The following is a 12241-nucleotide window of genomic DNA, read 5'->3' as shown; positions in this document are numbered from 1 at the left end:
TTGAAGGCACGCCGATGCGTGAGGCCAGCCCTCCTCCACTGAGGGGAGCAGGACACTGGACACCGTAGCGATGCCCAAGACACGAAGGTGATCAATAACTAAAGGCAGCCTGCCACGTGCTGTGGTTGTGCAGCCCTCTCCTCCTCCATCCCTTGCTTTTCCTGTTTCACACAGACCCTAACATCCTGCATCTGTTCACGTGTAAACTCTGTAGTCACACATGATTTCAGTGTAGAGGCCATTTATGTATCGCTATATATGTATGCATGTCATGCTAATGATCATTAACTAGTGGTAATGTGTATCAGCAGACAACGCAGAACAAAGGGACTGGACTTTATAGATGCTACCTCCAGCACAAACTGCCATCAGCATTAGTGTACGATGTGCATTACAGGGAAAAGTGAGAAGGAAAGGATGAGGGGTTACCATCACTGTTACCAATTCCTAATATTTGGTGTTAATTCTTAAAGAAGACAGATCCTACTGACCCTTTCCAGTCAATTTACCACACGGGAAGGCATGAAGAAAGCCTGACCCATGAAGTCTACCTGCTGCTTCAGAGGCACAAACCAGCTGCTATTACTTGTTTGGGTAAATACTGTAACATGAGTCTTCGCTGTGCACACCGGAGACAAGTGAGTGATGCTGGATAAGAGCCTTGAGTAGCCAGACTAAAGATTTGATGAAATGCTCCTATTATGATACTTTACAGCCTGCAGAAGAGGGAAGCTGGTTACTTGATCCTCTCCTATACCTGAACCTCATTGTTGAAGCTTTTAATAGCTGGATATCCAGACCGCCTATAAAGGTGCCTCTGAGGAAAGAATGATGGGACTAGAATTAGCACCCAGAGCTAGAAATGGGCAACAAGCAAACTGTTTTCACTCAAGAGCAACTGGATGCATATCAGGTACAAAACAAACTAAATGGCTGTTTGGACAGAACATTGAGTAATGGCAAAGTTTTATTTTGTTTTAAACAACCTCTTTTAAAAACTATTAATTAGCAGTACTAAATTACAGCGAAGATTTTACTAACATAGTTTGATTCTTACATCAAGAAGAAGACTTATAAAATACTCCTAATTATGTGCCAAAAAGAAGGAGCTTTAATGTTTGGCCACATATATTACAATATAACTTCATTTAAGTTGCTATATGGGAAAAGTTTTGGTCAGTGCACGCTAAATACTGGCATTGCATGTTATATCTTTTCTTATTTCATAGGACTGCACATTCTTTACAAGGAAAGAAATTCTGAGGTGAGTCCTGTTGTGCATTTTGTGGGTAAAGGACAGAGATTGCTCTAAAGACAAGTTACATATAGGGGAGGTATTTAAAAATAATTTTAAAACGGATTTAGACAAATCCAAAGTGATACCTTTGGGAAGTCTGAGCATTTTTGATGCCTTTTTGTGTACAAACCCTCTGTTATCTATCCTAAACTGAGCCAGAATTCTGAATTTTGTATTAAGGTACCGGTCTCTCTTTACTTAACAGAGATAAGCGTAAGAAGTTCTATTAGTGCCTCCTTTGCCAGGGACATCCACATTCCTTTCACCTTGTTTTATGATGGATGCTTCAAAGTGTACTGTTATTCTTCAGAATACTTTGCCTGGTTTATGGAAGCCTTAACGATTGTGTCAAATTTTCTTCGTATCTTCTTATACATAATTACACTGATATTCTAAGATGCATTTTTCCCAAAGCCTTCAGGCACCTCATCAAACACTCCATCTAACCTCTGGCCAAAGGATCTGATAAAGACAGGCTCAGTATTCTGTTCATGTAGACTGAGAATCTTCACTGAAAACCTGAACACGTTCTCCTCTCATTGAAAATACTTACTCAGACAGTAACATCCACAATGTTGAAGTTGCATTTGCCATTCTTGGTGTACCAACAGAGAGAGAAGTGTTCAGTTTCTGCCTCTCTCAAGACATCTCCACACAGTTTTTGCTAATTTAGCTGAAGGTGACAACCTTGTAGAGAGCATGTCCCTCTTTAGAACCTGCCTGTCTGTGTATGAATTCTGGGCAGGATAAAATATGAATGGTTCTGTAATAACTGAAATCTAAACCTGTCATCTTTCCACACCGTAAATAGATGCCAGACCCATAACTGTGTCATAAAACATTTATTATTGATAAGGATCCCTTTCAAAATTCTGCCCAATTGTTTTGTTGCTAACAGCTGTTACCAACAGCTTACTCCTGACTCCAGCACGAGAACGAAAGGAAATAGCATCCTGAAAAAGTGTTGGATAAATTTGAATTCTTACACACATTTTGTGTCTTTTGAACCTCAGTTCTATGGAAAAACAGGAAGATACTCAGGGTGGGTAGAATCCTGCTAGAGTTAGCCCCAGATGTCTCTTCCTGCCCATGGCTTTAGGCATTCAGGGTTTCATTGTACTATTTAAACCAAATCTTTCATGGTTCAGTTTAAGCCCATTATTTTTGGTTACATTCACTGTGGACTTGGAAAACAAATCCCCTTTGCCTTGCCACAAGCATTTCTGTGTTTGGAAACTGATTAGGCTGACCTGCATGTGGAAGGACTTGAGCCTTGTTATCATAAACACAGACATCTAACTACACCCGATAGTAAAGCAGAAGTACATCTGAAACTTGGTAAAAATCTGGTTTCAGATACACGGTGTCTAGTGGTTTGGCTGCCTGACCTGGGTAAGCATTTTCACCTTTTTGTTTTGTGAACATGAAAGGCTTTGGATTTTTCACCAGTTAAATATGTTGTTCTTTTTAATACCCTCTTGCACCAACAACTACAGAGCAATCTAAATGTCATTTAGTGACTGGTATTAACCTGGTAAAGGATGCAAAGTGTGAAGAGTGAGATGGAAAAGGCAGTTCTGGAAAAAGAGACATTGTTTTTGGAGATCTCAAGAGCTTGTTCCCTAAACAAATCTTCCTTTCTATTGCAGGCTGTTTTACAGATACCGAGATCTAGCCCCACAGCTAGTTCCACTCGACTACACACATAAACCAGACGTGACACTTCCCTATGAACTCATTGGCAGCATGCCAGAGCTGAAGGTACACAACTGGAATCAAGTGACACATTTTGGTTTAATCTAACCCTTTTTTAATAATTCATCCACTACAAATTGCTGGGAGGCTGAAATACAAATAAATTTTGGCTATTGAAGTTGAAAGCTCTTCTGGAAGCTTCTAGTGATTCCTGAAAACACCCTGAAATTGCATAAAGGTTAAGGAAGGCTGCAGCTGTGTCTACCTCTGATGTATTAGACAAGAACAGAACAGCAGAAAAGGGAGCACTTGCCAAAAAGAGGTTACAGCAAAAATAATCTCGCTTCAATTGTCTTATCTGCAGTGAGATAAATGCTGGTAAGGATGACCTTCCCCTGCTCCTGTGTTCTGCTTCCCAGGACAACCCGTTCCGCCAGCGGATAGCAGAGGTTTTCTCAGAGGATGGAGACGGCAATATGACTTTAGATGATTTTTTGGACATGTTTTCAGTGCTGAGTGAAATGGCTCCCAGAGACTTGAAAGCTTATTATGCTTTTAAAATATATGGTGAGTGAGACATGCATAGAAAGTAAACTTTGGGGAAATCCTGCAGCTTCAGGGAGGGATGCAAAACATTCATCTTGTCACCATAATGACTGCTAGTTAGACATGTTTTAATACAGCCTTTCATTTCATTGCATTTGAATGTCTCTTCTCTCTCATAAAAACTTCTGGTCATCTTTACCCTTTTGTCTCTTCTTTCTTTGGGATTAGGGTTTACTACAAAATTTACAACCTGAAATTATCTGCAGTTTTCAAGAGCTGATAAACATTTAAGAAATACCTGTGTCTGAGGGACTGCTTGGGAAAGTGCAGCACAAGGGATCTGGCTGCCCATAAATAATGTTGGGTGGTTTTGGTGTGGGAAGCACACTTCAGCAGCTTGCTCCAAGGATAAACTTAAAGGTTCTGTTTTTCTTTTTCCAGTTACTTTCCTTATAGTCAGCTAAAGCCAAACAATACATCAACCAACAACCAACAGCTTTTTCTTACCCTTTAAACTGTGCATGATTCAGCCAAGATCTTAAAGAAGTGAAGCCCGACCAAAACTGCACAGCCCGTTCTCTTCCTTTAACTTGCTATTTCTTGCTTTTAGTTCAGTAGTAGTGCTTTGCTAGAACAATTTCATTACGCCTAGGCTATGTTTAGCCATTAAACTATTCACAACTGTTCCCCTTATGTATGATCGGGATGAATTATTCCAGGATTTTTATTTGGTATTTCATTTTTCTACAAGCAAATACAGATAAGAATTTCTGATTTGAAATTTCTCCTCATAAATACATCATGCCCTGGCAACCAAACCTTTCCTGTTAGGTCCTGGCAGTCAACCACGTCAAAGGGCTGAGTTTTGTCACTTTGAATTCCTTTTGTTTCCTTTGCCAGATTTTAACAATGATGACTACATATGCAAATCTGATCTAGAGAAAACAGTCAACAAATTAACCCGAAATGAACTTACCCCAGAAGAAGTGAGCCTTGTATGTGAAAAGGTGATTTACGAAGCTGATGTGGACAACGATGGCAAGCTGTCTCTGGAGGACTTCCAGCATATGATCATACGGGCTCCAGATTTCCTTAGGTAGTATTTGCTTTGCATTTCTAACACAAGATTGATCTTATTTCTTTTGTCAGAAGTCTCTGTAGTGTGTGTTTTACGTCCCCTCAGCCACTGCAGATCCCTGACAGCAGTAGCAGAGCTGTCCACTGCAAAGACTGGGGAAAACATGCTTGAAAAAGTGGGGAAGCTTCTTGACTTGCTTTTGGAATCTCTGGTATATTTTGGACATAAAAAATAAGGCCTCAACTTGAAATGTTAGTATTAGCTCTTAGGTTCCATTGAGAAGTATATGAGATGATGCCTCACAGAGTCTTAATGTGGTTTCTGACACACATCTTGCACAAAGCAGCACTCAAATGTTGCACTTATTTCATGTACAAAGACAGCTTCCAATTTATAGGATTAACTGTAGTGAATCCTTTTAATAGATCGATGACAAGTGATCATTACTTCCTCTTTTTTTTAATAGCACATTTCACATTCGAATCTGAACCTAGTGAAACATGTAGAGGGAAGCACTTCTTGAACCTTCAGCAACTATTACTTCACCTGAGATTACCGTCCATGAGGGAGTAAAAGGAGAGGAGCAAGAGGACAATTTCTGGTAACTGAACCAGTCAGAAACCTCTGTCTCTTTTTTACCTCTTTAGAAGGAGAAATTCATTAAGCTCTTCATCATGATTTCTCTGTTATTTATCAAAATGTCTGTTTTCCCTGCAGTGTAACAAAAACTCTTTTCCTCCTCCCTCCCCCCAGCTAAAGCAAATCTGACCTAGACAGTGAGATGAGAAATAGTTTCTTCACATTCAGATACCACCAGGTAATAAAGGAACTTGTATGAAATTATACAGAGAAGAGCTTTCTACTTCCAAATTCATAATGAAAAGTGAACATATTTTCAAGTACAGGAGAGCCTCCCCCAGGTTCCTGTCCCTCCTTTCTATTTCTGTAAGTACTCCATTTCCCACACAAGAACCTGCGTGCACGAGTGAGGAATGGGACTGAAACTCAGCTGGTAAAATTCTCTTTTCATAAGAAGTTTATTTATGCAGTGCTCAGGGTCCTGTACAACAGAGTAAAAACAGACATACCGTAATAAACTACAGCTTTGTTTTTCATACAAACATGGCAATCCATGAGAAGTGTTTAAGAAAGCAATTGTCATGTGGGAAGGGGGGCAGCCAAAAGTGGTCATTCTAAAAAACACAATTTTCAGTTGTTTAAAAAAATCTGTGGGATGCATTAAAGTTCCCTTCAAAGCAAAGTCTTAAGTCCCAACTCACGCTCAACGCAGAGCATCCAATTCCTGCAGAAAGGCTGGAGAGCTCAGCCCAAAAAACGTGTGTTGACTACAGAAACAAGATCTCCAACGATCACTGGAAGAGATGGGTCAAAGAATAAGGCAGCCTGAAATAATCAGACTGCGTGTTACCATCAGCGTTCAACTGAACAGCTCCTTAGTTAATCTAGAAAAGACAGAAGTTAGTCTCATTCCTTCCCAACCCCTCTGAGCTTCTGGTACTAATGGAGACCGTCCTCCACGCAGCTGTTTGTCCAGTTCCTCTCCAGCACAGACACCAGCCATTTCAAGTCCAAGAGAACAAGAAATCATGGTAGCTTTTGAGCATGATCATCAAGCCAAAGACACCACCAGAACAATCATCATCCCCTAACACTTGTCAGCGAGATGAGCAGCATCTCACATGAAAGGAGACACCAAATAAGTTTCAGCAGCAGTGAAGAGACTTACAATAATCCATAGGATTTATAAATCTGAGGCTGAAAGTCTGATGCTGGCATAAGGCTCTGATGTCAAGGAACATGAGGTGTGCCCATTGGCATAGGACCAAGACGACATAGACAACATAAGTGTTAAAATGGCAGTGTTCAAACAGCAGTTCCCCTATTTATTGACAGACGAGCTCCTGACAGGCCCACACCCAAAGGGAGTGAAGACTATCCGAAGTATTGCAACCAGCCTCACAACTAAGGTCAGCCACAGAATTCTGTGATACTCATTAAAGTAAGGGAGCTTGAGAACATGCTCAAACATGGGTTTGTTTTTCTACAAACCAAGTGTTACTCCATTACCTGAAATTTTAGTGGCATCTAGACACTGAGAATGTGTAGTAAGCACAGAGTTAGTTTTTCAGATCAACTTAAATTCCTCAGTTTTACAAATTCTGTACCTGACTGAAAAGCTTTTCTTCCTTAAAGTTCAGATACAAGCTCGTTACTGGAGGTATTTACAGGGTACCTCTTTCCATCATTGTGTTTTCCACAACACTCACACTTACAAACCACAGTAATTTAATTCTGTGATGGAAACATCAACTACATATTGTCCTTCTCCAAGATTTGATGTCCATGTTTAGCAACATGCAGTCAGGCATAGGTACAACTGCAGTGTCTTCAGCCTTTTCCTGTCTTCCATTTACATTTTATGTTTCATATTGCTTACTCTGATTTACTATCGGTGTAGAGTCTGTGGACCCCAGAAGTACAGTGATGACTGTAATCACAGTAACTGTATGAAACTTCCTGAGTTTGGGCAATAATGTAGTTATTCGTGGAGAACACCAAATCATCTCGTGAAAGGAAAGCATGCTATAAATTAGGTACATAAACATGTGCAACAACTAGCATAAGATGAAACAAAAGGTATTCACACACAGAATTTGTTTTGAATGAAAAGATTAACTTCAGATTTAGAAAGTGAGGAGTAAAAACCACAATCCCATCCTTCAAGTTTTAGCCACTTGGAAATGAGTATGATTTGCTTTCTCACTGCAAGACAAGTTATCAGTTCAGATACTGCCAGCAGGCAGCAGCAGGGTGGACAGCCCCTGGTATCAAGTTAGACCAACCACTTATTTTTCCAGTCCCTCATCTCAAGATCAAAGTGTTGCTTGTCCAATCTACAGCTCTGCATTAACTACGCTTTGAAGCACGTGCTGACTAGAAGGCTCTTCAGGAGCTTAAAGTGATTTTATCCTACAGATACACCAGCGTGTACATCCCCTACAGTGCACGTTCACCAGGTCCTCACACTAAAAAGCCACAAGTAAACAAAAAGAAACAACAACCCAACATCATAAGGTTCTGGTTAGAGGAAAGCTCTACGTATGATTTTAATCATGAGCAGAGCTCACTGTAATCTGCTCTTTAAACATAAAATAACAAAAGCTGGGTAGCACAGAAAATGCATTTTTATAAACCAGTAACTTCTGCAGGAAAAGTTCCTTTTCCATTCTAGAAAAACAGGCAATGCTCCTGTTGAGCCCAGCTGCATGCTGCAGACTCCTAGTTTCAGTCTGAATCCGATAGATCATTAACTACAGCAATAGTCAGGAGTGCTCCTTTGAGGCCAGGCTGTAACACCACAAACTTGAAGAAAACAAAACTGGTGAGTAAATTCATTAACTTTAAAATCAGCTTTAATTTTACCCTTGAAGTGCAGTTGTCAATGTAAACAAAGCACGTTAACAATTCCAGTGAGTTGCAGGACACAGCTGATATGGTTGTTTGAACTAAATACACCGTAACTGCAATCACTCCACAGCAGGCTTTGAAGGAGATGGCTCCTCCTGGCTCCTTTTGTCAGCCTAAGGAAGTCAGGCTTACAGCCTCTGAACTGACAGCAATGAGGAGCTTCACTCGGCCGTTACAGTTTACACATTGGAATGTAACAGACTGTGTATATCAGAATAAATACATAGACTATTTCCACTGAGGACTAACAGTGCCTGCATTGCTGCTCACCAGTGACAGCTCTGCTGCTGCCCGATACCCGCAGCGATCGTGGGTCAGCAGCGAGGCAAATCTCAGCTTCACAGAGTTGCTTTGCACAAAGTGTTTGTATGTGCAATGTTTCTTTGCATATGTGAGCGAAGTGTGTGTGAGGACACACAACTGGAAGCAGTGCAATACATGTTCTTGTCACGATACAAAAGGAGCTACGATGTCATGACAGAGCTGGAGTTGTTCTCAAGTGGAGAAGGAGAAGCTGGAATGTTTGAGTGAGTGTCCCTGCCCGAACCACGGCCTGTTGCTCCAAGAACAGATCACAGACCAGCTGCACGAGACTCGCTGTAGCCACCGTCTCCTCTGAAACACGTCTGAACATCTGGAGTACTTAACTAAGCACAGTCAAGTCTAACATGGTGACAGTAATTCCTGATGGGAAGGAACCATTCTATTTACAGCACACTTTGGTTTTTTAAAAAAATAGAGATTCCTTTGAGAAGGATTATTTTTTAACTTCAAATGTACTTGTGGATTGTCCAGAGAGACACAACTGCGCGAGTAACAGGCAGATAAGGGGGTTTTCTCCATAGCAGCCAAGAGGTGGAAATGCAGAAAGCTACCTTCTACCTTCTGAGAAGGTACAAGCCTGCACTGCTCACAGCAGCACAATTCTTTGCTGTTTTGAAGCAGTTGTTCTCTATGCACCTCCAGACGTGGCTACGCACACATCTCACCTACACACACCTGTACTTCACTAGTATTGGCATTTCCATTTCTTGTTTTGTCGTAACTTCATCTCTCTACGTTGGATATATCATGGATACAAACCAGAAGATTGCAGCCTGCCGGCAAAGGTGCTGTATCACAGGTCCCAGGTGCTCTGCACTCCCTCTGCTAGACAACACACATGCCCAGTGGCAATCTGACCAAAATAAGCTTGTTTCATCTCCAAAACTGAAGAGTCAGACAATTACTAAAATAAACAATTTCTTACTCGTATGGTCACAACGTGACAAGGTTGAGAATGCAAAGTCCACAGCCAGAGGAAAGCTCACCGGGAACAGGCACAGTCCAGCTCGGGGAGCAGCCGCTCAGGTTAAGGCCGTGTCCCTCACAGAAGAACGCATCGGAAAAAGCTGCTTTTCTTCTGCTGCTCCGGTGTGATTTTGACGCCCTGGTTGCTGCCCTGGGGGCTGTTGCCTTCCTGGAGGCACAAAGAGTATTTTATTACTTACTTATCAGAGAACTACAGCTGCTGCCTTCAGCTCTCACACCCGCTGCGCCCATTCTCTGCCTTCCATGGGCTCAGAGACAGCCAGGATAAAACCAACCCCAACGAATGACATGTTTGGCTCTTGCTGAAACATGGAGGAATCCAGAGCAAGACCCAACCCATCCTCTACCCCTCCCTTTCAATAAAACAAAGAGGATTTTATTCATGGAAAACCTCACCCATTGCAGCCACCTCCTGCAATGCAGAGACAATTGTTGATAAGCCAAGGTCAGAGTGTAGCTTGGCAAAACTAAGACTTAATTCCTCTAACATTTGGTGCATTCCCCATGTAAAAGACCACAAAATATTTCCTATACACTTTTTGGCTTTAGGTCTGTTTCCCATTTACGTATAATGTGGATGAAACAGAAGCTACTCACCAACTTCTTGTCCATTTTTGCTTTGATATCTCTTGCCAGAGTGAAAAATGCCTGCAGCGAGTGCAACAGTTGGGTGTTATGTGGCAAATAAGATGCACTCAGTAACACTTTTATTGAGCAATGAGCTGCCTTCCTGAGTTTCTGTGTACACCGAACTCCTGAAGAACCAAGTTTTCAGCTTCCCCCCAGCCCGGGTTTTAATGCTCCTTTTTCAACTCCAAACCTCCCCCCCAAGCCCAAAAAACCTGCACAGGCCACACCTGCAGGCCCAGGTTTATGGAGCAGGAAAGCGTTGCCCTTTATCGATCACAGCAGTGAACACAAAGACACGAGCCAAGGTTTTCACTTTGCTCTCAGACCCCCGTGGTATGTTCCATTTAAACAAATGAGCCCAACGTTGCCCAACCAAGGCCTTCACAGGACACTTCACAGCCCCACACAGCACTGAGTGCTCCCACCCCATCTGCACAAGCCAGTGAGTCCTGCAAGGGGAGGGTTCTGGTACTCACGTTCTCTATGTTTATATTTGCCTTTGCGCTGGTCTCCATGAACTTAATTCCGAAGCTGGCAGCGAGCTGCACACAAACAGGTTGCACATGAGAGCAGGAACTGCAGGAAGAGCTCCAAACCCGAGCAGCAGCGCAGGGAACAGCTCCAAACCCCCCATTCACAGGAACGGGGGGATTTACTCAAGCAGAACAAGTTGCAGATATTGGGAACTAAATCTCATTCCCGACAGCATCTGCTCCCACCGGCTCTGCATGGCTGCTTTACACTCTGCACACACTCTAATCTGCTGCTTTGTCTTTTATGTTTACTCTTGCATGGATACCTTGTCAGCCTTGTAGCATCTGCAGCGTGCAAATGTACCATCTCTGCCTCAACCAACACCTGATGCTGAAAAGACAACCCCATCTACCTCATGTCGGCATCTTTCAGCCAAGGAGAGACATTTCCTCAGTGCCCAACTCCAGCAAACCTTTTCTTCCTTCCTCCCAGAAAATCTCCAGCCCGTTGCTTGGCACGTGGTGAGCACAGAACAGACACGAGTCCTTCACCCAGACTCAGCTCTCATGAGAGCAGGACAATATGCTGCAGCTGCAGCGTGGGAAACACTTGATGGTTCCACTTGGAAATACTGCCCCAGTACCGACACCGACGGCCGTTTCCACCCCCCGACCAGACTCGGTGATGCTGCAGGACTCACCTTCTCCCCTTGCTCTCTGGACACTTGTCTTTTGTCATTTGCATCGCATTTGTTTCCCAAGATCATCTTCTCGACATCCGGAGAGGCGTGCTGAGACACAAACAGACCACAGGCTTTGCCCTGGGGAGCTGAGGCACCCACCGAGGCCCTAACACGGGGGTGCTGGTGCTCAGCACCTCCCAGAGATTTACAGGCTCCCCCACAGCCCATGTCCTAGCAGGTGTCCTGCATGACAACCGCTCCCAGGCCACCTGCAGCAGCAGGAAAACATCACCCCTCAGGTCTCCTCGTCACTCGAGGGTACGGCCCTCACTGCCCCCCCTCAGTTACTGTGCACCACGACATCCCAGGAGTCACTATCACTGATCTTCACTCCATTTGGTTCCAAGTACCCTCCAGCACATGCATTCAAAAGAAACTCAACGCACCTGAAGCAACAGAACTTCAAACACCACATTTAACATTTGGTAAGGAAATAGAGAAATTACCTCTTCGATATTCCTGACCCAGTTCCGAATGTTCTCGAACGATTTCTCATTGGTGATGTCGTAGACTAACATAATGCCCTAAGGATTAAAAGGAGGCAGTTTCAGCTGGTGTTACTTTAAGGAGGAGTTAAAGAGTTTAAAAGGAGTTAAAGTTCTCCTTTCCACAGCAGAAAGGAGCCACTGAACAACAGCTACTTTTGAAACAGTCGGTTCGTGGTTCCACGTAACACACAATCGCGGCTGCCTGGCCAGATGTCCTGGGTTCAGCTACAGCAGAGGAGTTAAATTCTTCCTTGCCACAGCAGAAAGGAGCCACTGAACAACAGCTACTTTTGAAACAGTCGGTTCGTGGTTCCACGTAACACACAATCGCGGCTGCCTGGCCAGATAAGGTGCTCATGGAGGGAACCGGCCCCCAGGCGCTCCCCCACTGCCCCAGCACCGCTCCAGCAGCGGCACTGGGGTAAACCCAGAGCCAGGCACCGTGGACGCGCCCCGCGGTGAACCCGCCCCGTTCGCGGATCTAAGCTCCT

General features: G+C 43.3%; 2 protein-coding genes across 3 annotated transcripts; one reads left to right on the top strand and one right to left on the bottom strand.

The window, feature by feature from the left end:
- Positions 1 to 862: 862 nt before the first annotated feature.
- On the top strand, positions 863 to 5141 carry CIB3 (calcium and integrin binding family member 3). 2 transcript variants are annotated; one of them, XM_010021555.1, is made up of 6 exons: positions 863 to 913; positions 1230 to 1264; positions 2947 to 3058; positions 3412 to 3559; positions 4439 to 4634; positions 5083 to 5141. In XM_010021555.1, exons 1-6 carry the CDS (start codon positions 863 to 865, stop codon positions 5102 to 5104), a joined length of 564 nt encoding a protein of 187 aa, XP_010019857.1. In that variant the 3' UTR covers positions 5105 to 5141. The 2 variants fall into 2 exon arrangements, with proteins under 2 accessions (XP_010019857.1, XP_010019858.1); XM_010021556.1 differs by lacking the exons at positions 1230 to 1264; positions 2947 to 3058 and having other exon boundaries at positions 5083 to 5104.
- A 4193-nt stretch (positions 5142 to 9334) lies between these two features.
- LOC104400344 (ras-related protein Rab-8A) lies at positions 9335 to 11786 on the bottom strand (the record flags this gene model as incomplete). The annotated part of the gene is made up of 5 exons (XM_010021557.1): positions 9335 to 9564; positions 10014 to 10064; positions 10523 to 10588; positions 11221 to 11310; positions 11709 to 11786. Coding segments are annotated over 5 exons (378 nt in total), but the record flags the coding sequence as incomplete, so codon positions are not given.
- Positions 11787 to 12241: the final 455 nt, after the last annotated feature.

Source organism: Nestor notabilis, unplaced genomic scaffold (assembly GCF_000696875.1).
Source record: "Nestor notabilis isolate BGI_N333 unplaced genomic scaffold, ASM69687v1 scaffold26919, whole genome shotgun sequence".
In the NCBI taxonomy this organism is placed as follows: Eukaryota; Metazoa; Chordata; class Aves; order Psittaciformes; family Psittacidae; genus Nestor; species Nestor notabilis.
The sequence above is the reverse complement of the archived record's forward strand: the minus strand, read 5'-3'. Positions and strand labels throughout refer to the sequence as shown.